Below are 25912 nucleotides of genomic sequence, written 5' to 3'. Positions count from 1 at the left end.
TTTTGTAATTTTACAATCTTTTTACCGCACCGAAACGAGCTCGAATGTTTTTGATTACTGGTACATGTCATAGCGTACGGATCGGGTATAGCTGTTTTTTGTTTTTTGTAAAACATGTGATTTATACGGCGAATAGATACAAATTGCCATCTGGAAAGCTACTACTTGTTACATGAAAATTACAAAGGATGCCAATACATTACACCACCAGCGCCTTGTCCCAAACCCTCCGAGGAACCCCTTCCCTCTCCTCACGAGCCAGATAGTTTGCCGCCGGGACACGCGGGTGCTGGGGGCACGCTGTCCTTTTCAACCCATCATCCGCTTGAATATGCGCAACCTGCATGATGGCCCAGGCCTCTCGGAAGGGAAAGCTCAGCAAGAGAGCCTTCTTCTTCCTGTCTGCCCTGGGAAAGACGACGTACAGGCTCGACTCGAGAACGGGGTCGGGGCGGAACTTGTCATTGTACGCCTTCTTGCCGGCGACGGACGCGGCATCCGTAAACATCTTGTACAGGGAGCGTGCTGCGCGGGCGAGCAGCCCTCGTGCTGCCAGGTCGGCGAGGGGCTCCACGCCCAAGCTGAGATGGGATACGTCGGCCCGCCGCAGCAGCCGCATGCTGGACACCATGAGGAGCTCGGTGACGCCCTTGGGCGCGGATGCCGACGCGATGCAGGGGTCGATGTAGAATCCGGGCTCGGCGCCCAGCTGCCGCAGCATGGCCATGCCGGCAATCTCGCCCTCTGCGTCGGACATGTACAGAAACGCCGTTCGTCTCCGGTACGAAAACAAGTCGTACGCCGTGATGAATGCCTGGGCGTCTCCGGATTGCTTGGCCCCCTTTGTGTCTCGCCAGTCGGCGTAGAGCTGCGCCAGTTGGTGCTCCAGGTGGGAGTTGATGCCGGAGATGCTCGGTGCGTAGAAGCCCATTGTTAGTCCTTGCTTTGGGTGTAGGAGGTGCTGGCACTGCGCCAACATGCGCTTGCTGGCTTGCTTCTCTAATACGGCGTTGTGCATGGGGTTGACGACTCGTTCGCTGCCAAACTCGATGTGGTCCCAGCCCTTGGTCTCGGCGTATTGTACGAACCACGGGCCGACGCCCATAAACGCCAGCTTTAGTCGGGTTGGATGTCGGAAGTTTTCAATCTCTTCTAGGAGAGGGCCGAGGTCGTCCTTGGCGCACATGGGATCTCCGACAATGACCATTGTTTCGTTTTCAATCTTGTACATGGCGGAACCGCGTCCCGTGGGACTCGTGTACACTTGATAGCTGGGGTCGAGCAAGACCATGTGAAAGGTTCGACTGTATTCGTCATACGTTTCATCGGGGATGCGGTTCATGGTTGTGGCAGCCGGGGTGCCGCTCAACGAGTGGTCCTCGTTGCCTCTGCTGAGCGCATGGCGTGTTGATTTGCTTCGTGCTGCATCGCCAATGGGCTCCGTGGTTTTCTGGTGCGAGGGAAATTCCAACTCGTATGATTTGGCTATGCGCTGGATGAGGCAAGTGTGAGTAGTAGGTTTTGGGAAACGTTTCTGACAACGAGGAGCATCTGCTTCCGTCATGGATGTATTGGTCCGAGGCCTGCGCAAGACGAGTCTTTCCATGTTGGGTTGATGTTTTGCGTATATACAAGACGAGGTAAAGGGGTTTGGCTTTGAATCATGTCATATATGCCCCGGAGGGCCGGGACACAATATATATGCAGATATTCATGTATTGTGTTTCCATGTGCGTCATGCCAACAACAAGATTCGGACCATGCCCGAGCATCTAGAAACAAACAAAACTGCCGTCCACGCTCGACAGAGACGGCAACTGGGGGGGAGTAAAGGCAGTGTAGGGAGCTAGGGCGGTTATTTCCACATAAAGATGGCTGTATGCGTGGCTGAATATCAGCACATGAGAGCATTGCAATACTTGCATGTCATCAAATTTCTGCTTTGGGAAGTTTGACTGTTGCACTGCCTCTACAAGCGTGGCTGTCCTCGCCCAGTATGCGGTGCACCACAAAACGGCGTCACATTCAAGGCAGATTACGATTTGCGCTTGGTCGCGTCAGCCCACCATGAGGAGAGGACGTCGCCAATTGACGTCGGGACTTTGCCGAAGTTCTGTTGGCGGCGGACATGACTAGGACGCTCGGGTGCTTAGACGGCTGAGGGCCACGATGCAAGGCGGAGATGCTGCGCGCCCATCTCAGATTGGGCCCGGTTCAGCCGGATCAGCCCTGGAGCAGGGCGGGCCATTCAACCGCTCCAGATCAGAGATGCTTGACTAGCCATGCGGGTCAAGTTGCGCCCGTGAATGTATGCCTCGGCGGTGAGAAGTGGCCGTTGTTGCTCGAACCAGCCATGACTGAAGCACAGATGAAGACATGGACGAACTAGCCCAGCCGTAATCAACTGGAAATGCGACACCCAGTTGGGAAATATCTTCAATGTTTACACGCAACCAACACGCGGCCTCGACGTGGCCCGATGACACATCTGACACCAACCCCGGTGACATGCAATACTATCCGAAGGTGTCTGAGTATCTGCTAGACTGGAGTCGGACAACTAACTACACCATTCTAGAAGATCAATTGATAGAACTGCGGTAGAATCTCTCGGCATCCGCGGGGCAGAAAGGGATCCGAGGTGCCAGACCAGATTATGCAGGGTGCCCCATGTTAGGAGCCGGGCTCTCTGCGCGTGGCTGATGGCCATCAATTGATCTGCAATAATACCGGGCGCATTGCGTCTGTGAGGCTGCGGCAAGTCGCATGGCGCCGAAAGGCCGTCATGTTTCCGGCCTACTTGAACTGCCGGCATTGGCATTCTGCTGCTTCTTGGCTGACTTGGATCGGATCTTGCCGCCGCCTGTCATCCTTCGTCCTACCCTACACGTCGTGTTTCTGAATACAGACGCGACTTGCCGGGCTCTTTGCGGTCCATCAATGAGTTTGACGAGTATTGTCTGTGTTTTTCCTTCTTTTTTCTTTCTTTAACACAAACATGTATTAGAAAAATGTTTCCCAGTCGTCCAAGAATTGAGAATCCTTCAAGGATCCCGCAACAACTTGATTGCCAAGCACCCTCCGGCTTGGTGTCCGTTTTCGTTCCCACAACCGTCTTACCACCTTTAAAGATTGAATACATCCCGGTAGATTAATACTGTGAGCGAGCTAATAAAGGAGACGTATTAGAAATATAGCCCATATAAATGGCTCCCGTATCCCTGAGACTGAACTCGTTGTCGGTGCACTTGCAGCTAGAGTGCTTCGTTGCGTGGCGCCGAGTCAGTAGACAATGGCTAATCTCAGGGTTCGTCTTTCCAGCCCACTCGATTCGCTCTGTTCGGAAACACGCCTGACAATGACACCACGGGAGGTAGTACGTAGAGCTAGACTATAATTCCGCTTATAAAATGACAAACAATGTACAAGTGCATTTGACTTTCAAGCGTCGGTGTAAACTAATCAATGTCTGTTTATATAGCGCACAACCCTATCGGCGATAGTTTATCATGAGCTACATCTTGTTGTTCCATGGCGCAATTGTCAAACCCGACAATCACTGCGCCATTGAGCAGATATTACTCCATGTGCAGCCCCGAGGAGCACAGGACGGTGGGTTGTCTTGGATGAGCTAGAGGAGGCTTCCGTCATGGTAGCCGTTCCATCTCGATCCTACGGCAAAGGGAGAGGCTTGGCAATGTAAATTTCAACATGCAACTACAGGATATGTATCAGGTCGAATCAGATATCATTTTATTTCGACTTGAGAAAAAAATGGTTGCCAAGACGTGCCATTATCCACAAGCCCCAGTACGAAGACAACAAGGCACCTTGACAAGTTGTGGCTGGAAGCGTAACCACGGGGGGACCAGGTTAGGCAGTGAATCGTGGCAGACAGTTGACAGTTGTAGTATTCTCTCCCATCAGTACTATAAATGGGATTTGAACAGGAGCCGATGCCTTCAAGACCTCAGTGCTATACACGGAGGACTACCCAACACTACGAGATGCCACGACCAGACTGGCAAAAAGATGGTGGGCCGATTGTCCAGCAGTGCTGCGCCAGAGGCTCCATCTTGTCCATCTGTCGCGAAGCCATTGGTTCACGCACGATTCGCATGGCGCAAGGGAGGTCTGGTCGGCGCGGTGGCTTGATGCAACGGCCACGGGATAGAAGCAGTCTCGTCCTAACGCCATCCGTCATGGCATCGCATCAAGCCAACTTGACATGACGTGCGGGCCGACACGGGACGAAACCGGGGCGTCCAAGGAATGGCAAATTTGGCCTGGCTCCTCATGCCAGGGATGCAGACCCAGGTTGCGAATAGCAAGCCTCCTTGGCGACATGGTGCTCGCTCCGTGGCAGGGCCTCGCACCTTCCATACATGAAGATGAATTGACTCCTCTCGGGTTAGCTTTCCAGCGCTACCAATCCGATCCCAGAGCTGTCAACGTCTGGTGGATAATAGCCATGGCATGAGCTGGGGGCGCTCGTCGCCAAAACCTGTTGGCGACGCCGCATTCTCAGACAGATAAAATCAGGCCGGCCCCTGCCCATGCGGGCGTGGTCTTTGCTTTCCGGGCGGAAACCTCTGTCGAGACGCAAGAGACGCCATCGATCGACCGACCGACCAGCATCTGCGTGTGCCGTTGTGCGCTTGCCATGGCCCAAGCAACAAACAAGTCCCTCAGGGAACGACTACAATGGTGGGCCAATCCCTGATACGAACATTGAAACTACAAAGTTACGCCCGGCTGCCTTTTTGCGGACATGCTTGTCGGAACTAACATTGAACCTCCGCTCGGCGCAATAGTCCCAAAGACGACGGCTCCAACTACGACAACACCACGTGGTGCAACCGCGATCTGATTCCCATTCCTCGTGAAAGACGCACCTATGGCTTCGTTTCGTACATGGGTAGGACGCACATGGCCGCCTGCGAGGGGACCCTTTGGCTCACATCAAGACAGCATACTGGACCGTGTCGGGCTCCAACATTTCCGCATGGACCGTCGGCAGCACGCTGCTGGCGTTTGGCCTCACTCCGCAACAAGCCATTGCCGCGGTTGTAAGTACAGTCCATGTACATTGCGACAGCAACAGGCTGAACAGGCTGTGACTGACTTGCAACCTTACTCTAGGTCGTGGGCGGCATCATCACCGGTCTTCTCGCCGTGGCGTGCGGCTGGATGGGCGCCAAACAGTACATTGGCTACACGGTTTCTAGCCGCTTCTCCTGGGGAATGAGAGGATCGTACTGTCAGTTCATGGCCGTCCTTGCGCCGTGGCATGTTCAAATCATAGACTAACGAGACCCCGCGGGCGCGCAGTCCCCGTCATCTTGCGCGTCTTCATCGCGTCCATGTGGTTTGGCATGCAGGCATTCTGGGGTGGCCAGGCCACTCGAGTTTGTATCGGAGCCATTATCCCCGGTGCGTTCTACTCGGATTAAGGGTCAAGTCCATGTCAACGGTGTTTTGCCGTCTGCCGCTCTGACACCATGCTTGCCAGGCCTCGCCCATCTCCCCAACTACTTCTCCGCCAGCTCCCACCTCGAAACAAAGGACTTTGTCGGGCTCATCATTTGGATGTGCGCCTTTATCCCGGCCATCTTGATCCGCCCCGAACGACTGCAGGTTCCGTTTGCCATCTGCTTCGTGCTGTTTTGCTGCACCACCTTTGGTCTACTCATATGGTAGGGTTACACGACTCCATGTCCAGCACGCGCTGGGTTCTGTACCACGATGATGGCGAGCCATTGTGCTAACTCGGCATGACCAAAAGGTCCGTCAGCCAGGCCCATGGGCCCGGAGCCATGTTCCACGAGCCCGGTGCCGCTCCCAACGTGGGATGGGCCTTCATGTTCAGTTTGACCGCCATCCTGGGCGCCTGGGGAGGAGGAACGCTGGGCCAGTCGGATTGGACTCGCTATGCCACGAAGCAAATGGCGCCCGTGCCATCGCAGCTCATTGCTTCGCCCTTGACCATTACCGTGACGGCCGTCATCGGCATCGTCGTGACCAGCGCCGCGCGAGATGTCCTCGGCGGCGAGGTCATCTGGAACCCCATCTACCTCCTTGCCGCCATGCAAGAGTACTACGGCTCCAACTCTGGCGTCCGCGCCGGCGTCTTCTTTGGCGGATTGGGTCTCGTGGCCTCCCAACTTGCGGTACGAAATGGGTGCCATGGCCGTGTTGCCATTGGGCTTTGGACTGGGCTGACTGGGTTTGATCTAGATTTCCGTCGTGCTCAACGCCATGTCTTGCGGCATGGACATGGCAGGCCTTTGGCCGCGGTACATCAACATTCGACGCGGAGCCGCCATCATGGCTGTCATTGGCATTGCCATCCAGTACGCTCCCTCTACTCTTGACGCTTGCACGAGCTGGCTTCTAATCACTCATAGGCCATGGCAACTCCTCGCTACTGCTGCCAAATTTCTCCAGGTCCTCAGCGGCTTCGGCGTCTTTTTGGCCCCCTTGACGTGAGTGCCGTCCACCAAAGGAGTAGAGAAACAAGTGTGGCTAACGGTTCGAGGCAGCGGCATCATGCTTGCAGACTACCATATTGTCAGGCGGCGCAAGCTCAAGGTCAATGACCTATATCGCGGAGACAGTTCCTCCATCTACTGGTACCATGGCGGGTTCAACTGGCGTGCACCCGTCGCCTTCTTCATGGGCGCGTGGCCTATGCTTCGTAAGTTGCATAATCGAGACGAGACGGCGAATGTCCAAGCGGCTAACGTGCTTTCTTTCCATGTAGCCGGTCTGGTCGCCTCTGTCGACTCCCTCACAGATCCTAGCTGGGTGGCTTGGACCCGACTTTACAACCTGACCTTTATAGTTGGTCTAGCCATTGGCTTTGTTGTCTTCTTGGGGCTGAACCTTGCATTCCCTCCCCCCGGGCTGGGTCAGGAGGCAGAGTTTGAGCCCATCCATGACAGCAGGCCGGAATCATTCGACGGCCCAGGCCATGCGCCATTTGACGGCCACCATGGACAGCAGGAGAAGACGGCACCAGTCTATATCGTCTAGTGGCTAGCTTTTTGTCGCAAACGGCGGTAGAATGTGAAATCTATCCACAAGAGCGCGCTTCTCTGCTCATTTATGAGTCCGAACATTGAGTATCTTAGGTTAGCGCGTTTGCTGTTGAGAATGCTGGCTTCTTACTGTGATGATACAAAGAGTGATATAGAGCCCTTACACTACTATGAGTGATGTCCATTTTTCGTAGTGTAGGTGGCAGAACCTTTTATCCCTTACCTCTACACAATGGCCGCTATTTTCGGGTTCATCAGAGCACAAACCTCATCTCCATCCAATGTCGAATGTAACCGGGAGTCTTCTGGAGCGGATATTGCCGTGGCGCCCAGTCTTTATATTCCACTCTGGTGCGTTATTCATGTCACGACGTAGCTTGCAAGGGCTACCTTGATAGAAGAAACTAAGAGGCTGTGATATATAAGTCAGCTCAAGACTTCACAGCGCCTTGGTACAAGTTGTAGCCAAGCTTCATGTAGTCAGGGACCCGTGGGTATAGCAGAATATTAATTTGCTCGCACGATTAATTCACCCAAGCCTCGAGCAGTGGGGAATGGGCCGGGAACTGACACGCTGCTGTGCCCACGGCAGTTCATATCAACACTTATCCATAAGGCGCGGAGTCGCGCACATTACTGCTATGCCCAAATCCATGACGTTCTCGGCTCATATGGCCCGAGAATTGCTAGCCCGGCTGATGGAACTTGCAAATGACGGAGGCTTGATTGCCTCATGCTGCATGAACATGTTCTGTTGGTTTCCACTTGGCCAATATTTCACGACTACGTAGTACGCTGAACAACCAAATCTTTGCTGATGCCTGGTATACGTGTAAGCTTAACCAACAACATATGGTTATGGGTGTGCACGCAGAGAATGCACTGCCGGCATAGTAGGCACCGAGAGGCACGAATGAATATAAGACGAGCAGGCAACCTCTTGAGATTGATCATCTTGGCCATGCTCTGGACAGCCATCATTCCCAACCTTGCTCGGTTGGCCATATTCTCCTTCACCTTGTGGTAGTAAATTTGCCCGACTACACGGGGAGCCACTCTTGCGCCATGGTTTGCTCGTCCTGGTTTGCTTTTCTGGCGCTCGGCGTGATAGGAGCATCGCCAGCTTGGGCCGCAGACAATGGGATAGAGTCGACAAAACTCGCTGCCGATGACTTGATCCTCGAGTGCGAGAGCAACCAGGCTTGCCAACTAGTGGCCAACGCTGTCGAGGCAAGCGGCGGCGTGTTGCACTACCTTTACGAGTCGGATGTTTTTCACGGTGTTTCGTTTCAACTACCCAAATCGGCGACGGCAGAGGAGAGGAGAGCCTTGGTGGCACAATTCAAGTGTATCAAGGCATCGTGGCCCGTTGAGGACGTTAATCTCATGCCGGAGGACATAGCCAAGGACCAGCCAGAAGACAAACTCCAAGTCCTCAAGGGGGGTGAAGAGAAGAGGGCGCCCTTTGGCCGTCGAGCCGACGATGACCGTGTCGAGACACCTTGGAACCACCTCATGACGCACGTCGACAAGCTGCACGAGGAGGGATATCTAGGAACTGGCATCAAGATTGCTGTTATTGACACTGGTGTACGTTGCCTCGCCCGCGTCTCGGAACAAGGCAGATGCTAACAGGCAGAACAGGTCGACTACAACCATCCCGCGCTGGGAGGATGCTTTGGACCAGGTTGCAGGGTTGTCACTGGAGAGAACTTTTCCAACCAAGGAAACAGAAGCGACCCCATAGACTGCAGCTACAAAGGCCACGGCACCATTGTGGCCGGCATTCTGGCGGGCTATAACAAGGCGGATGGCTTTGTGGGCGCGGCGCCAAACGCAACCATCATGGCATATCGCGTGGTCAACTGCGAGGTCCAGGGACGTGAAGACGACATGATAGCGGGCTGGCTCAAGGCCAAAGAAGACGGCGCGCAAATCATTGTCTCGTCGGTCGGCTTCCAGGGCGAAAACTGGGCGCAGAGACCGCTTGCCGTGGTGGCCGCTCGCATCGTCGCCAGCGGAGTGCCTTGCATCGTCGCCCTCGGCAACAACAAGGACAAAGGCCTCTTTTACGCACTGAATCCCAGCACCGGCCGCGGCGTCACGTCTGTCAACTCGTTTGGCCGCTCTCTGGTAGCGCTCGAGCACCGCGGTGAGTACTCGGTCGGCACCGGGTCCGAGCCGGTCGACTTTGCCTTTGAGCCCGGCACGGGGCTGCACGACTGGGACGGGGAGTGGCGTCCGGTGCACGACGTCGACGCCGACTTTGGCGACAAGCCCGACGATGAGCTCACGGGGGCCGAGGAAGTCCCCGACTACGTCGACGAGGACACGGTGCTCGGCGACAATTGCAAGCTGTCGCCGGGCAACTCGAGCACCGGCTTCGCCCGGGACCTCGCCGGCCACATCGCCCTGATCCGCCAGACGCCCGAGACCAACGGCTGCCACTTCGACGATCGCGTGCGAAACGCCGTCGCCCGCGGCGCCGCGCACATCCTCGCCTGGCAAGACGCACCCAACTACATCATGATCCGGCGCCAAGACGCACACGGAGTGAGGGCCATCGGCATTACCCAAACCGACGACGGCCGAGCCATGGCCCGTGCCCTCGCATCCGGCCAGCCGCTCACGGCCCGGAGAGCCGGCCGAGTCCGCATCGACACGGGGGTTGTTGCCCCCATGTCTGCGTACGGGCCGACCTGGGACATGGACATCAAGCCTACCATCGGCGCGCCCGGCCACCAAGTTCCGGTCACTCGGAAAGGCGGCGGCTACGACTCCGACTCGGGCACCTCCTTTGCCGGGCCTCTTGTCGCCGGTGTCTTTGCCCTCGTGGCCGAGGCCCGGGGCACTTTCGATCCCGCTCTCCTCAACAGCCTGGTCACGTCCACGGCGGAGCCTCAAAGCAGCCACGGCCGTCTGATTACCGTGGCTCAGCAGGGAGGCGGTCTTCTCAGGGCCTGGGAGGCTGCCCATGCCACCACCCTCGTCGAGCCCAGCACCCTGCCGTTCAACGATACCGATCATCGCCCCGACTCGATTGGGCTGCGCATCACCAATGCCGCCAAGACCGAGGTGACGTACCGGCTTTCTCACCTTGCTGCCACTACGCTGTACACTCTCGAGGCCGACTCCATTCGCCCCAGCGAGGATCCGGCGGGTGAGCTGGATAAGCTGGCTATGATGGATGACTTGGATGAGGTGGATGAGGCTGTTGACGCCGCGGCCCATGTCGAGATGAGCCAGTCCTCACTCACCCTCGGCCCGGGTCAGTCGGCCACGGTGGACGTCTCAGCCACCGACCCCAGCGGCCTCGATCCCGAGCGTCTGCCCGTGTGGTCCGGCTGGGTTAGCATCCAGGGGTCCGACGGCACAAACCTGACTGTTCCCTATCTCGGGCTGGGCGGTTCTCTCCGCTCGGCCGCCGTCCTCGATCCCGCCAGCAAGTTGAGCACGCTGGCCGGCTCGGATTTCATTCTTCCCAATCCGCCCGAGGGACAAACGCCCGGGCCTGCCCAGGGAATCGCCGAGCCTGCGGCCGCCGCTCGCAGCGAGGCCATCTCCACCTCGTTTGACCTCGTTCTCGGCTCGCCCCAGGTCCGCGTCGACATTGTACCGCTCGACGTGTGCCCGACGCCTGCCCTCGTCGGCACGCGAGCAAACGCCACGGAGCCGGATCTGCCCCAGGCCTGCGTGCCCGACTCCATCGTCACCGAATTCGCCGGCGCCAAGTCCATCGGCCAACTGCCCGGCTATCCCAGGCACTACGTCAAGCGTGAGGAGATCCAAATTCGCTGGGACGGTGCCTTTGCCCCGGGGCAGTACGCGCCGCCCGGCCGGTACAAGATTGTTGCCCGCGCCCTGTCTATCATGGGCGATGCCGCCGACGAGGCCCATTGGCAGACGGTCGAGTCGCCCGTCTTTTCCATTCTGTACGAGGGCAATGTCAAACGTGCCCCTGAAAACCAACCCGCTCAGCCTGCCCAGACGCCGGAGGAGGAAGACGCTCCTGCTGCGAATGCTGGGGACGCTCTCGCCGCAGACGAAGTCAAACCTGCCCCAGAGAGCTAGCCCTTGGAGGAGAATAGCTTGTAAGCTCGCCAGATGCCAAACGAGGAAGCCACTTATTGGCCTGCTGCTGCTGGCGCAAGTTCCTTAAAGTAGTTGAGGGCATATTTGATGCCTTGGTGGAGTGTTCACTATTTATGTTGTCAGGCTTCATCTCCTTGTCTGCAAAAGCGGCTCGGTGGGCGGACATTAATCCTTGGTTTCTGAAATGTCATTTTTTGTAACTAGTTTCGTTGCCATGTCAAGATCAAGTCGCTCATGGAAGGGAATATCCATTGTCATCATCCACTGCCGCCCGTGTGGTAGTTGGAATAAATGTTCAACTTTGACATCATTCATGCTTCTACTGCTGAGCTGGCAACCTCGGCATGTCAGTAATGTGATTGTTGACGGAATATAAGGGCGGGGGGTATACTTGCTCGGTAATAGTTCTTTTTCTCGACAGTGAAACGAGTCCTTGTTGCCAAACAATAAAAAAAATCCGCATTCTTGCATCGCGAATAGTGGAGACCGACTTGACTGATCAACTCATGAAGCAGCCCATGAAGCCGAGCGAGAATGCGGAGGTCTAGTTGGCATTCCACGGAGTCGCGGACGGTAAAACCTCATGCCCCTCGCCGGCATCCACTTGACCCTATATTCATCGGAATCATGAAAGCAGACATCATAAGCCAGATAACAAGGCGCACAAGTAGTTGTCCGGAGGGGCAAACACATGGCAGTGGCAGTGGCAGTGGCAGCCTCTGTTGAGCCCGACGCAAATCAGAGCCCCCGAAAGAGGCCATACGAGCAACGCTGAGCGTGTCTCAGTGTCTATAGAACCTAGAGCTAATGCGATGGTTCGCTATAGTATGACGACGAGTGGCGTCTTTCTATTGGTCGGCGCTCATATGCAGGCCTCCAGATGCCCCAGAGTTGGCTTGGTATATCCCACGGCAGGGCGACGCAATCCCCGGATTCAAATTATCATGTAGAACGATGTGGAGCAAAAGTGTCAACTGCAAATTGGACATGCTTGGCTCGTGACGAATCTAGACCTTTTTTTTTGACCGATTTTCCACCCATTCGGCTCGCTACAAGGGTGTGATTCCTGGGCCCTGGCGGATATACACATGTGCGTATTGATCTGGCCGAGTATCCGCGACGTCCGGCTTACCAAGCGTGCCCTGTTGGCTCTCCTTTTTCTCCGTGGCCCGGACACTTGAGTGGTTACCAGTTTGTTCTCGTGTTGGGCTAGTGTGATTTTTGTTCTTCGCGAGTCAGGACTTGTGCACACTACGGAAACTTGGGAATACTGTCTGGTGGCCTCGAGGCACCACTGCTGTTGCCGCCCACGAGGCAAAACGGTTGCGTGTTCAAACTAGCAGAGATATCATCATTCGGCAGCTTTGTAGCCATTCGGCAAGAAAAGTGTGGGGTTTGCATTCCTACGATGCGCGTCGGGACTCAAATCATGAACACCACATCTCTCCGGGAGGACATCCGATTGCGGAGGCGTTCAATCCGCCCAGGAAATTGTACCATGGCGTAGTCCTCCGCGGTTATACCGAGCTCATAACTTTCTACACACTACATGTAGGGATGGGTGGGGAATTCCACGCGTGCTTTTCCAGCTTGGTTGTTTATCGTATCAGCCCAGCGGCCCGCTGCTTGGGCGAGCATCTTGGCCATGTCATCACCGACTGGCCGTGCTTCCCCTTGCTTTTGTCACAGGTAGCTATCAAAACAGGGGTTGTACCGAATGCTTGGCTCATAGTGAAATACCTATTATATTAATGCCATCTACTATATAGAAGGAATGTCGGTTAACTTTGCCCAGCATCACGTAAAGCAGGGTGAAGATGAGGCATCACGCGATCAAGAAAAGATGATAGTATAGTGACTTCTCTAATGCTATTAATACCTTGACGCGAGCCTTGCAAGACATTTCGCAACCATGTTCACTTTCCTTTTCATTTTCATTTTCATTTTCATTCATTTCTCGACACGTGTTGGGCACGTTTTCCTTCCATCATGTATTTTGTCACTCTTTTCATGGCCATATTAATGGCGAATATTGTCAAATCAAGCGCCGTGTATGCCCGCCAAAATGAAATAATACTCGCGTGCGCAGAAGAAGCGCCAAGCCCAGATTTTCTAGAATTATCCAAGTTACTACAAGCCTCCAATTCTACTTCCCTTACACGGCGCCAATCACAACAGGATTTCAACTTTAACGTCTTCGCCCATGTTGTATACTATGATAAGACTGCCCGAGGCGGTTATGTCGAGGTTCGTTGAGCGTTTCTTGAAATTGCATACCCTCTTATACTAAATTACATTACAGGAGACGGATATCAAAAAAGCAATAGAAGCCATGAATCGGAATTTTGACGGTTCTGGCATCTCATTTACTCTCGTCAGCGTCAGCTACACGGAAAATCAAGATTGGGCTACCTACCGAGACGTAGAGGCAATGAAGGACGACCTACGCGAGGGAACATACGCAGACTTGAACCTTTACTACATATCCAGCATTGCAGAAGACAGGGGACAAATTACGACCAGTGGTAGGTGTAGCATGCCCGTCACGTTCACTTCCAACGGAAAGCCGGTGGACATTACAACTCGCAAGGACATCGTCGTGTCGGAAGAGTACCTAGTAGGCGATGGGTGCGTCATTGTTGCTCGGGCAGTCGATGGTGACACTGTTACCCACGAGGTCGGCCACTGGCTAGGTTTATTGCACACTTGGAAGAGCGATTGCAGCGACGACGGAGACATGATTGGCGACACCGCCCCTCAGGAATCTCCAACATGGCGTTGCTCTTCAGTCACAGATCAGTTTTCCGACGGCACGCCCGCCAATTACGCCTGCGGCGGCTGGAGGGAGAGCAACATGTACAACTTTATGGATTACTCGTGAGTTATTCTTGCATTTACAACGGGATGGCAGTGACGTTTCTAAACTCGTCGACTAGGGACTGCACGTCGACATTTTCTGCGGGCCAGAAGAAACGCATGGCATACTTTGCAGAGTATCGTGAAATACTCGGGTCTCGCGGGCCAACTCATCATTCATCTCGTCCGGCGGCTGCGGCTGCGGCTTCGGCTCCGGCTCCGGCTCCGGAGGCGCCTCCGGAGCCGCCCAGCGACGCAAACGAGGACAATACACAGCGGCTGAGATGGTTCAAGCGCAGTATATTCGAGCAGGAGGGGGGGTACGATCTCTGCATGGGCCTCGCCTACTTCAAGATGTCCGGCTCTTCTTCTCTCAGTGCCGACCATGTCGACAGGGCTTGTGGGACGGAGATCTTTTGCAAGATTATTGAATGGGACTGGCAGGGGCTAGGTCCTCAGACAATGAGAGATAGGCTTGGGTTTGCAAGCCACCACGAATGCATCGCTGGCCACGAGGCAGAGCCCTAGTCGGTGGCTCGGTTTGCATCAGCCCTTGGCTCGCCCAGCGGCAGAGACACTGCCCTCTTTTCCATTTTGAATTTCCCTTCTTTAGCTCTCAAGTATTTGAGACCAGTGTTCTGTGGCGCCATGCACCTGGTTGAGACGCTAGCATACGCTTACAGGCTTCACATATTGTCTATCAATACAACTCGAGCTCTCTTTGCACCGCTATTCTCATATTTTGACTTGTACTAGAGTTGGTGTCATGTACAAATATATCTCACTGCTGGACAACCAACAAGGCCATTCGTCGTACAAGTGTAATGTCTGGTCTTTTGCCAGCGCGCACCGTAGACTATGTAAAGGGCACCTACGCGCGTGGCCTCTGTCTAGTTCTAGAGCCTTTACGAGACAAGTCTTGGAAAAGTTTTGAATAATGTAATGAATAATGTAATCAATTAAAATTTTGAATAAAGTTGTTTCATTGTCGCTCATCAGGTCAGTGGCCGTGACTAAAACACAGATGCCTGGCGCCCGCTAGGTACTCAAGTACCTAGTAGTGAGCAAGAAACCGGACATTTAAACCGTACGGCGTAAAGGGAGTACATGTAAGGAGAAGTGCTGGTGGGTCAACGTTCAATTCGTTCATGTAGATTTATTACCGCCTATTTACGGAGTATCAATTGATTCATGTTTCAGGCCGGGCGGCAATTGTCCATGTGTCTGGCCACTGCGTCACTGTGGGGATCCGCCCGGCGGCTCGAGTGGTGCTCGTCTTGGTGGCTTGGCAAGTTGGCTTTCAACATGCAGGCAATTTGATGCTTTCAATCCTCCGGCCATAAAGTTGGAAAGTTACTTGTGTGCCGGCGGCTGTGCCATCCAGTAACATTGAACAGGCCATCTGCAAGGCGCCAGGCGGAACTTTTGATGCGGCACTGGGGTCACCAACTGTCACTCCCAGCCGTCAGTCTGTCCAACGTTTACTGGTGGGTACTTGCGGCCACTGTTTGAGTTCAGTCGGCTTGCACAGAGTGTTCAAGTACTCGGTACATCGGATGCCCCTGGACTTGACCGTTGACAGCTGGTATACTGGCAGAGTACAGAGTACAGAACATCTCCGGGCGCAGGTCGGCTCTCCGTACGGAGTCCTGCCAGCTGCCTCGCGAACCGACCAGACCCAATGACCCAGCGCCCATTCCCTCTCATCTCCCTTGAGACGAACCAGCCTGTCCTTCTGACCGCCTCCACCTTGAACAACCATCGCCGTCATCCTCTTTGCTTCATCAACCGTCTTTGTCGCTGCCTACATCGTCTCGTCTTTTTGTTCTTTTGTTCCTTCTTTTATCCTTTCACCTTGTACGCACACAGACGTCTGATCCGCCGTCAGAAAGCAACGTCTGCGTCCGTGTCGTCATCGATCGGGAACCGTCGAGTCACTGAATCCACCCGGTGGCACGCGATTCTGGGAATCTGGCCCTCAATCTTCCAAGGCTCTGCCACGCACGCACCCAAACACCCTTGGGACTCCGTCTGCCGCCATCGTCCCCATCTCGGTCCCCTTCCATCTCCGCCCTTCTCTCCCGTTTTTGCAAACCTTACCCGCCATGTCGTGGGAACTGAGCAGGAGACGGATTCTCCGCTCCATCAACGAAAAATATCTCTTCGGTCGCATTGTAAGTCTCAACTGTCGAATGCCTTTTGTGCCTGTTCTGGTCCGTCCTTGTCATTTGGTGCATTCCTCTTCATGGATTCATTCATTCCACACCACGCAGCCTCTATCCTTCAACCCGTCCTCGTTTTGCCATGGTTCTAACCCGTATGCTCTCAGCCGATTCTCCATGCCGTCGTCTTCCTAATCGAGATGGCTCTCATCGCTCGATTGACGGCGAGGTTCAACACATACTATGAAGAACGACCACGTACGCGCACATGCCGCCCACAAGCAGCCTGGCTATTCTTGGATTCTCTTGACACGACTAACCGTTGCACAAATGTAGTCATGACCATGATGGTCACCAATGCCATCCTGGGTGGCGTCGCCGACACGGTAGCGCAGAGCATCACAGCCATCCGAACCCGCGCCTCTCGGAAAAGCGTCGGCGCCGATAAAGACGAATTCGCCATCGAGATTCACGAACTGAACCGCAAAAGTGCAGACTTTGACGAACGCGACTTTGTCCCCGACAACAAGGCACTGCCGACAGCCTTTGACTTTGAGCGGTTGACCCGATTCATGGCCTACGGTTTTTGCGTCGCGCCCCTTCAGTTCAAATGGTTCCGATTCCTCGAACGAGCCTTCCCCATGACCAAGACGAGCGCATTTGGCCCAGCCATGAAGCGTGTCGTGTTTGATCAGCTTGTGTATGCACCATTTGGTGTGGGTTTGTTCTTCACTGTCATGACCGTTGCCGAGGGCGGCGGACGACGCGCAATTGGCAGCAAGCTTCGCGACATGTATGTGCCTACCCTCAAGGCCAACTACGTGGTCTGGCCGGCTGTGCAGATTGTCAACTTCCGCCTCATGCCAGTACAGTTCCAGCTGGTAAGTTTCAATAGCTTATATCCGCAAATGGCGGACCGCTGCGTCAGCTTTGGCACACCAATCACCAACGTACTGACTCCTCGCTGCCTAGCCATTCGTATCGACAATCGGTATAGCTTGGACGGCCTACTTGTCCCTGACCAACGCCTCCGACTAGATGTATGATGGGCACGATATAAAATAAGTGAAATGGGAGAGACAAACAGAAACGGTTCACAATATGACGCCTCGTCTTCATACTGGCGGATTCTGCCGCATGGACGAAAAACGAGGGTTGATCAATCTGGTCATGGATCATGGTATTAAACTGATTATATAGCACACACAGATTCGGTTTCTTTTGATTTGCCGTTTTGGGTTTTTCTCGGGGCAGGCGTCTTGACAATTTGGCGTTGGGGCATTACGGTCTTTGCGCTTTACTTCATCAATGGTTCTTGTCCTTTTAGAGGGTTGGAGTGGATTGCTTTCTTGGCAGAGGGGAGGCGGCGACTGGAAGGTGCATGCGGTTGGAACAGTGGCAGTCGTGTACAGTACTTTGTCTGCAGTTCTGCTGTTTGTAAAAAGGACATGTTGAACTTGCTTGCATTCTCTTTGGTTGACTTTGGTGTCTGGCAGTTGGAGAACTGTCCGTGTTGTCTCCATTGCACGCACCAATACACATGATGTTGGCTTTAGCGTGGCTAATCAATCAAGTGATGTTGGCATGATAGACACTCTCGGACTGCGATTTGGGCCGTTATCGCTGGCGAGTGAGTGATTTTTGACAGCCCACATGCAGCCAACAAGGTTGAACGAGTAGTTTGCATCACGTCACTGTCCCACTCGACATTGAGCTGGAGTGCAAAATGCTTCAGCCATGGCTGGCAAGGAAGGAGGAGCCTGGCAGAATATCAAACATTTATTACTAAAGTCCAGCTCCCGACCAACTCCCGCATCATGTGCAGTCAACCAGTGCCAGTTGGCCCGACCGACGTCAATGTTGAAACATGGTAGGAGGAAGAAGCAGCCTCAGCATCAAGCCTGACCAGTTGAGTCAAGGTCTGGTTGGTTGACTTCTGGCGCTGCCCACAGGGAACGCAGTGTTGGGTGGCCACATGCATGCCGGGCCACCACATGCAGACTGGACATCAAGCTTGACGTGGAGGTCCTGAATGCCCCGCCATCCGGTTGCCCTTCACCCCCTCCTCCATCCAGTCAACCCCTCCATAGCTCAATTTGAAACTTCTTTCCCACCTGGCGCATCTACCGTACTCTGCATCCTCCTCTTGTTTTCCGTGCGCTTGACCAACGGGAAACCAATTCATTACCCACGATACTGTCCCTCCGATCCCGTATCTCTGCCTTCTTTCAAGTACCCCGAGCATACGCCATCATGTCTCTGGCTAGCAAGCTGTCCATCACCGACGTTGACGTCAAGGGCAAGAGGGTCCTGATTCGGGTGAGTTCGGGAGCTGTTCCCCCCGCGTCCGGGTGCATGGGCTCATCCCATGAGATGGGAATGGGGTGGTAGTGTGAGGATTTGGAGACCAAGGAGCATGTATTATTCTTCGTGGCCTGCGTCTACCCGGGTTGTTGGGACAATTCCCAGTGCCCGGCGAGCCCGCAGAAGGCGGGGGCAACGGAGCTTCTTAACCACGACTTGGCTGCAACATGGAACCGCACACACAGGACACAAGTCAATTGCCAGGCTAACCACCTAGTACATAGGTCGACTTCAACGTCCCCCTCGACGAGAACAAAAAGGTCACAAACAACCAGCGCATCGTCGGTGCCATTCCCACCATCAAGCATGCCATCGACCATGGCGCCAAGTCTGTCATCCTAATGTCCCACCTCGGCCGTCCCAACGGCTCTCCCAACCCCAAGTACTCCTTGCAGCCTGTCGTTCCCGAGCTCGAGAAACTGCTGGGCAAGAGCGTCACCTTTGCTCCCGACTGCGTCGGCCCCGAGGTCGAGGCCATTGTCAACAAGGCCGACGGCGGTGCTGTTGTTCTGCTCGAGAACTTGCGATTCCACATTGAGGAGGAGGGCAGCTCCAAGGATAAGGAGGGTAACAAGATCAAGGCTGACAAGGCCAAGGTTGAAGAGTTCCGCAAGGGCCTGACCGCTCTTGGTGACGTCTACATCAGTGAGATTCCATAACACTTTTTTTTTCTTGCTCTTTGCAATGCGACATTCTTCAACAAGAAACTAACCGGCGACTTGAATAGATGATGCCTTCGGCACCGCTCACCGTGCTCACTCCTCCATGGTCGGCGTTGACCTGCCCCAGAAGGCGGCCGGTTTTCTCATGAAGAAGGAGCTCGACTACTTTGCCAAGGCTCTCGAGTCGCCTCAGCGTCCCTTCCTGGCTATCCTGGGTGGTGCCAAGATCTCGGACAAGATTCAGCTCATTGATAACTTGCTAGACAAGGTCAACACTCTGATTATCGGTGGCGGCATGGCCTTCACCTTCAAAAAGGTCCTCAACGATATGCCCATTGGCTCCTCGCTGTTTGACGAGGCCGGCTCCAAGAACGTCAAGAACCTCATGGAGAAGGCCAAGAAGAACAACGTCAAAGTTGTTTTGCCTGTCGACTTTGTCACCGGCGACAAGTTCTCCAAGGATGCCGAGTCTGGCTACGCTACGGATGACAAAGGTATCCCCGATGGCTGGATGGGTCTCGACTGCGGCGAGAAGTCTTCTGCGCTCTTCAAGGAGGCCGTCGACGAGGCCAAGACCATCTTGTGGAACGGCCCCGCCGGTGTCTTTGAGTTTGACAAGTTTGCCAGCGGCACCAAGGCCATCCTCGATGCCGCCGTCAAGGGCTGCGAGAACGGCAAGATTGTCATTATCGGCGGTGGCGATACCGCTACCGTTGCCGCCAAGTACGGGGTCGAGGACAAGCTTAGCCACGTGTCCACCGGCGGTGGTGCCAGTCTGGAATTGCTGGAGGGCAAGGAACTCCCTGGCGTTGTTGCTCTCTCGAGTAAGTAAACACCAGAACCCGAATCCATGAGGGAGTCACGAGATATACATATATACATGCAAAAAAGACATGGTGGCTGAGGGTAAATTGGCGGACAAGATCGATCAAAACAGTCGCTTTTATAGCTGGAAACGTAAATATCACGTTGTAATCGCACTCGTCTGTCAGGGTGAGAATCGTGGCCTCGTCAACACAAGTCAGTGCCCGCCAGGCCATGCACCGCGCGCACGCAGGCATGAAGGCACGCGCACACGCATCAGCTCCAACAGTGTAGTTCATAGCATTTATTCATAACCATCTATACCATTCTATGTGCCCATTCCCTATCTCCGCTTCGAGGCTTCGACTTTCTTGAGCTCCTCCCTGCGCAGGTTAGTTTCGCACGGTCCATGAAGGATGTGTTCTTTGCGTCATCAGGTAGGTGGCCGCGCGGGCGAGCGCAACACTCACTTCAACTGCAGGGAGAAATCGTCCGTCATGTCGTCATCGTCCCAGCTTTCCTCCCACAGGTGCTTCGTCTCGCCGTTTCCCTGGGCGGCCTCGGTCTGGTCCTCTGGCCAATCTGATGGTTTTGGTCAGCTTCCCTTTTTTTTTTGGCCATGCACCACGTCTGTTTAGTTCTAAAGAACGGTGTCGGGGGGGGAAGGGGGTATGTGTACCATCGACGGGGAAGTCCTCGAATTCGTCGTCCTCGCCTAGCGCGGTGGTCTTTTGTTCTGGTTTCTTCTCCTCGGTGGGCTGGGGTTCGGGCTTGGCGTCTGAAGCCATTTTGTAGTATTGGGGTGGGTGAGACGAGGGGTTCGGTTTGTGAGATGTGTGGATTGCGATGGAGGAAGAAGGTTGGCGGTGCTGAGTGTCTGCTCGAGATGATGGAGATGGTTGATGGACTACTTGACTGGTGATGGCGAGCTTGGGAAGCTGGGGCGTTGGCCGGGGCGGAAGAATGCGGCGTCCGGTCTGGGTGTAGGGTAGGTTGGTGGTAGCTGGGGGGACTGGGGTCCCTGGACATCAACGGGAGACGAGATATATATGTATGTGTATTTGTGAGGATTTTACTCTTTTTACAGAGTGTAAAATTTGAATTGGATTGTGCATAAATATGAGATGGTTGGCAACTTGGTGCGAGATGGTGAACACGACCAACCTGTTTCCGTGGTGAGCAGATGCAGCGGTTGCCAACTAGTAACAAAACTCGGTACTTGATGGCCTGGTTTCGCCATGATTTCTTCTTCTTTTGTCTTTTTCTCCTCTTGCAACTTTTCCCTTGGAAGATATTCTTTCTGTACGAAACAGACACAGTTCAGTGACTCCGGCCGAGGAACAGTAGAGTTTCCCCTGTAGCCATGACCGCAGCGCTAGGTGCTGACGTAAGCGGCGTCACCGTCTGCCAACCAGGCAATTGGCCATCCAACTCACAGAAAGACGATTCTGGCCTTAGTGCTGAGCTGTTTCTATTTTTTCCCAGAGCGCCGTGGCTCGAGTCCCGCCAATGACGACATGGTTGCCCGAAGTCCGGGCGGGCTTTGGCACCAACCTTGGCGGCCAGAGGGTTTGAATGCCAGCAGTTTCCCACGGACGAATTGGCCTCGCCGGCACTCCGTAAGAAGTAGCCAAACTACCGCGCAGCGTTTCGACGTTTACGGCCGTCTACGCCGCGCGTTCACGGCTCGGTCGGTACCTATCTGGTGTCTGGTGTCTGGTGCCTGATGTCCCAAGGTTTCGGTCTCGGGCGCTCCAACTCGTCGCACTTCCCAACAGCGACCCTAACTCCGGCGTGCTGTGGTACAGTGGCTTATCTACGGCTGAGCCCGCGCCTAGTTATATAGTACTCCAGAGCACCTCTTGTCAAGAATAGGTATTGACGAATTGCGTAACCTCCAGCACATCACACGAACCGCAGCCGGCGGGTTGCACGTCACCATGAGTCTCCTCAGCGGATGGTTCCGCAGCACCAACTCCAGCGCCGACTCGCTCAAGGCCGAAACCCTCGCGGCACGGGAGCGAGAAAACCTCGCCGACGCGCTGAAATGGACCGAGCTCATCATGAACGACGACATTGACGGCGCCTGGCAAGGCCTGGAGAAGGGCGAGTCGTCCTTCCACAGCCTTGGCGCCGCCGTGACGTTTTTCATGCGCTCCATCCTCGGCTTCGAGAAGGAGGTCATGGCCCAGACGGCCGCCAAGCTGGCCGATTGCGAGACAAGGGCCTGGGCCGATTACAAAAAGGCCCAAAGGTATGCCGTTCCCCATCATGCCGCGAGCAGGGTGTATCCTCCCGGGACCGAGTATGAGCTCGTTCGCGCCGAGACGCAGCTTATGAGTGCCGTGGTCGGCGTGCTCAACGAGAGCATTGTCGAGGCCATGAAGAGCTTTTACAAGTTGCGAAAGGCCTTTATTATCCTCGATGGCATAGCCGCCGTCGAGGCCAAGGCTGCGGCCGCCCAGAAAGCCGCCTTGAGCAATGGTGTCAAGGGCGATGCCGCCAGCGCACGCTCGTCGGCATCGGGGGCGCAGACCCCAAACGGCGACAAGAACAGTGCGTCACTGCCGAAGCATTTGAATATTCCGGATCAGCCGCCTGGAGATTCAGACTTCGACAGTTCGCGACCGGTGACGCCCCTCAAGCTGCAGTCTGCCCACCTCGAGACGGAGCTGGAAGTGACTGATCCCGTCGACGCCTTCATCCACTCCGGCACCAACATGTGCTTTGGGCTCATCCTGCTCATCCTGAGCCTGGTGCCGCCCGCGTTCTCGCGGATTCTCTCCGTCGTCGGCTTCCACGGCGACAGGGTTCGCGGCGTCCACATGCTCTGGCGCTCGGCGGCCCACGACAACATCAACGGCGCCCTCGCCGGCATGATGCTGCTGGCCTACTACAACGGCCTCCTGGGCACCGTCGACATCCTCCCCAGCGCCAGCGACTACGACCAAGACGCCGAGTCGGTCGGCCCGCCGCACGACAAGTGCAGGAAGCTCCTCGCCGACCTGCGCGCCCGCTACCCGGACTCGCGGATGTGGCGCGTCGAGGAGTCGCGCCTGCGCGCCAACGACAAGAATGTCCAGGGGGCCATCGACCTGCTGTCCACGGGCAAGGAGTCGGCCATGAAGCAGATCACGGCCGTCAACGACTTTGAGCTCGCCATCAACGCCATGATCCTGCAGAACTGGGGCCTCATGCGCGACACCTTTTTGCGCTGCCTCGAAATCAGCGACTGGAGCCCCGGCGTCTACTACTACATGGCGGGCTGCGCGTCCCTCGAGCTGTACCGCGACGCCCACCACGCCGGCGACGGCACCGAGGCGCGGAGGCACAAGGCCCGGACGCACGAGTACCTGCGCAAGGCGCCCCAGGTCTCGGGCAAGCAGCGCCTCATGGCCCGCCAGCTGCCCCTCGAGACGTTCCTGCAGCGCAAGGTGCACAAGTGGGAGGAGCAGGCCAAGGCGCTGGGCGTCGACCTGGCCGATGCCGTTGGGCCCTCGCCCGCCATGGAGATTTGCTACTTTTGGAACGGGCAGAAGCGCATGTCGGACGGGCAGCTGGACCGGGCCATGGCCCATCTCAGGTGGGAGAGGTGCACCGCCGGCGCGGACGCCGTGAGCGCGTTGCGGCAGGGCAAGGACGACGTGGCGGTTTGGGCGATTGGCACGGCGGCGCTCTTGCAAGCACAGGGCAAGATGGACGATGCCGCAAAGGTCCTCGAGGACAATGTCTTGGTGCACGACAGGTGAGTTTTTCTTTTCCATTTCTGGATTTTTAGGGGAACAGGCGCAGGACAAGTTGGCTAATGTTGCGCGCTTTGCAGGGCGGCGTTTAAAGGCGGCCACAAGGACGACTACGTCCTGCCCGTGGCCACGTACGAACTGGGCGTGATTGCGTGGACGCAGTGCTGCAATCCGCCCGAGGGGACGGCAGACGAGGTGGCGAGTTATAGGCGGCAAAAGGCGAACCAGTGTCAGGAGCACCTGGAAAAAGTAAAGGCATGGGAGACGTTTGTGCTCGATGCAAGAGTTGGCATGCGCGTGCAGAGCGGGCTGGAGACGTTGAAGTGGTTCAAGAAGAAGAATGACTGGGTGTGATTTTTAAAACGGGCATGGGTATACATGGAATTGATCACCTGGGTAGATATGGCATTGGGTTTATAGACACGACATGATTTTGCCCCCGGCGTTGGGTGGCGACATCACAATGATAGATATTGGCCACACGACATGTTGATTCAGGTATGGTGATTGCATTATGCAAAAACTGTGACTGGGTATCTAGCACGTCATTACACATTTTCTGTTTTGTTACATTACTCGTAGCCAAAAAGTACCACCCAATCCCCCTTCGTTTCCCCAGGTTATCCGTCCACCATTTTTCGTGTCACTTATCGCTCACAGATCGTAGCCGTTTCTTCAGCGAGTCCACACCATCCTGTACGGCCTTGGTTCCTTCGTCCACCTTGTCTGCCGATTTCTCCTGAGCGTGATGCTTGTCTGCCTCTTTTCGTACATCTTCCAGGACCTCGCGCCCCTGGTTCGTGCCGTGCGCCCAGTCCATGACGCCGTAGGAGCCAAAATTGGACGTCCCCATGTTTGCGTAGTGGATTGCTGTCCGCTGCGTGATGCCGCTCATGACGATGCCCGGAATGATTGTGTACCCGGACATGGCCAGCGTCTCTTCAATGGACGTGATGATGAGGACCAGGAAGTACGTGAGCAGATGGGTGCGGATCAGCATGCAGGGGAGGAACACCGGCAGCGATCGGTGCAGCAGAGTCGCCACGGGATAATCGACAAAGACTTGCAAACTGAATGGTGCGCCGGCGCCGGCGTGGGCATATGCCACGTGCTTCTTTGCTAGCCAGGACGAACCGTGCAGCGCGTATCGGTGGACGTAAAAGCTGACAAGCTCGCGCGAGGTCAGTATAAAGGCGCAGTGCTTGAAGACGGTCCAAGGGAGCGGCAGCGTCGTGCTCATCTTGAACACGTGGCGCTTGAAGAGCAGCGTGTATCCCATGCTGATGGCGGCCTCAAAGGCCAGACAAACAAGGACGTTGAACAGGGCCAGCCCCAGCATCTTTGCCAGCTTGCGCGCATCCCGGGTGGGCAAAGAGCTGCGCCCGCCGTGCTTGAAGCCCTCGGCGAGACTGGGCACGCTGACGTCGAGTAGGAGGAAGACGAGTGAGGGGATGAGCCAGAAGATGACGCGGATGACGAGGACGCCGGATAAATGTAGTTCGAGAGCTGGGTGAGAGAATACAAGGCTGGTCCACGTCATGTAAAAAAATATAAGATTCACGGACGTGGATATCGACGCCCCCGTGGTGGGAAAGAAGACATAGGAGAGGATGGGGATGGAGAGGAGCAGGTCCAACATGACGGCGATGGTTGCACGCTAGGGCGCGCGTTGTATGACTTGATTGACGCCCAGTGAAGAGGCATAAAAAATTCAGGAAAAAAAGAAGAGAATAGAAGGTAAAGGCAGCGTGTCTTGCACGGGGTGCGCAGGACTTTGGAAGATTGAGGTTGAGTTGAGCCTTGGATACTAGGCGCCGGTGACGCAGCCACTTCATATGCGGCTTTGGCGGAGGGTTGAGCCGCGGCAAACAGGATTTTGGCATCTGGGGAAGTGTGGCGCAGAACCTTTGGCTGGGCGCTCCTTCCTGTTGCTCCATTTGAGCCGCTTTTGGCATCATGACGTTGCAGCAGCGAGCACCTTCATGTCGCCTTGCAGAGAGTGTGACGGGGCCTTGTCCATGAATCCACGAGATTTGACGGAGCTGGGTATGCCAGATGCTGCCACTTGGGTACGTGGGGGCTGCAGCAAGGTGTGTCATGAAGCACCTGTTGGTTGGAGGAGGAAATATGTAGTACTACTCCGTACTATGTACTCCGTAGACTGCACGGACAAGCAGTAGTAGTATTGC

At 55.3% G+C, this 25912-nt stretch overlaps 9 protein-coding genes across 9 annotated transcripts; 6 read left to right on the top strand and 3 right to left on the bottom strand.

The window, feature by feature from the left end:
* Nucleotides 1–199: 199 nt before the first annotated feature.
* G6M90_00g067090 (uncharacterized protein) lies at nucleotides 200–1606 on the bottom strand (the record flags this gene model as incomplete). The annotated part of the gene is made up of 1 exon (XM_014684089.1): nucleotides 200–1606. The coding sequence occupies one exon, from the start codon at nucleotides 1604–1606 to the stop codon at nucleotides 200–202; it is 1407 nt and encodes a 468-aa protein (XP_014539575.1).
* Nucleotides 1607–4663: 3057 nt separating this feature from the next.
* On the top strand, nucleotides 4664–7035 carry aclS (Transporter aclS; the record flags this gene model as incomplete). Its single annotated transcript, XM_014684088.1, has 11 exons — nucleotides 4664–4707; nucleotides 4815–4918; nucleotides 4972–5069; nucleotides 5143–5260; nucleotides 5332–5433; nucleotides 5513–5696; nucleotides 5786–6170; nucleotides 6238–6353; nucleotides 6408–6485; nucleotides 6543–6697; nucleotides 6764–7035. 11 exons carry the CDS (start codon nucleotides 4664–4666, stop codon nucleotides 7033–7035), a joined length of 1656 nt encoding a protein of 551 aa, XP_014539574.1.
* A 1070-nt stretch (nucleotides 7036–8105) lies between these two features.
* Nucleotides 8106–11111, top strand: vpr_2 (Minor extracellular protease vpr; the record flags this gene model as incomplete). Its single annotated transcript, XM_014684087.1, has 2 exons — nucleotides 8106–8630; nucleotides 8685–11111. 2 exons carry the CDS (start codon nucleotides 8106–8108, stop codon nucleotides 11109–11111), a joined length of 2952 nt encoding a protein of 983 aa, XP_014539573.1.
* A 2010-nt stretch (nucleotides 11112–13121) lies between these two features.
* On the top strand, nucleotides 13122–14516 carry G6M90_00g067060 (uncharacterized protein; the record flags this gene model as incomplete). The annotated part of the gene is made up of 3 exons (XM_014684086.1): nucleotides 13122–13379; nucleotides 13435–14009; nucleotides 14069–14516. The coding sequence occupies 3 exons, from the start codon at nucleotides 13122–13124 to the stop codon at nucleotides 14514–14516; spliced, it is 1281 nt and encodes a 426-aa protein (XP_014539572.1).
* Nucleotides 14517–16093: 1577 nt separating this feature from the next.
* Nucleotides 16094–17188, top strand: sym1 (the record flags this gene model as incomplete). Its single annotated transcript, XM_066130845.1, has 4 exons — nucleotides 16094–16162; nucleotides 16318–16408; nucleotides 16487–17031; nucleotides 17123–17188. 4 exons carry the CDS (start codon nucleotides 16094–16096, stop codon nucleotides 17186–17188), a joined length of 771 nt encoding a protein of 256 aa, XP_065986984.1.
* A 1215-nt stretch (nucleotides 17189–18403) lies between these two features.
* pgk1 (Phosphoglycerate kinase) lies at nucleotides 18404–20008 on the top strand (the record flags this gene model as incomplete). Its single annotated transcript, XM_014684084.1, has 3 exons — nucleotides 18404–18469; nucleotides 18739–19159; nucleotides 19242–20008. The coding sequence occupies 3 exons, from the start codon at nucleotides 18404–18406 to the stop codon at nucleotides 20006–20008; spliced, it is 1254 nt and encodes a 417-aa protein (XP_014539570.1).
* Nucleotides 20009–20323: 315 nt separating this feature from the next.
* On the bottom strand, nucleotides 20324–20768 carry G6M90_00g067030 (uncharacterized protein; the record flags this gene model as incomplete). The annotated part of the gene is made up of 3 exons (XM_014684083.1): nucleotides 20324–20363; nucleotides 20451–20562; nucleotides 20660–20768. 3 exons carry the CDS (start codon nucleotides 20766–20768, stop codon nucleotides 20324–20326), a joined length of 261 nt encoding a protein of 86 aa, XP_014539569.1.
* A 1152-nt stretch (nucleotides 20769–21920) lies between these two features.
* Nucleotides 21921–24077, top strand: iml2 (Inclusion body clearance protein iml2; the record flags this gene model as incomplete). Its single annotated transcript, XM_014684082.1, has 2 exons — nucleotides 21921–23725; nucleotides 23804–24077. 2 exons carry the CDS (start codon nucleotides 21921–21923, stop codon nucleotides 24075–24077), a joined length of 2079 nt encoding a protein of 692 aa, XP_014539568.1.
* A 289-nt stretch (nucleotides 24078–24366) lies between these two features.
* On the bottom strand, nucleotides 24367–25362 carry G6M90_00g067010 (uncharacterized protein; the record flags this gene model as incomplete). Its single annotated transcript, XM_014684081.1, has 1 exon — nucleotides 24367–25362. One exon carries the CDS (start codon nucleotides 25360–25362, stop codon nucleotides 24367–24369), a length of 996 nt encoding a protein of 331 aa, XP_014539567.1.
* Nucleotides 25363–25912: the final 550 nt, after the last annotated feature.

This window comes from Metarhizium brunneum, chromosome 4, assembly GCF_013426205.1.
Source record: "Metarhizium brunneum chromosome 4, complete sequence".
Lineage (NCBI taxonomy): Eukaryota > Fungi > Ascomycota > Sordariomycetes > Hypocreales > Clavicipitaceae > Metarhizium > Metarhizium brunneum.
The sequence above is the reverse complement of the archived record's forward strand: the minus strand, read 5'-3'. Positions and strand labels throughout refer to the sequence as shown.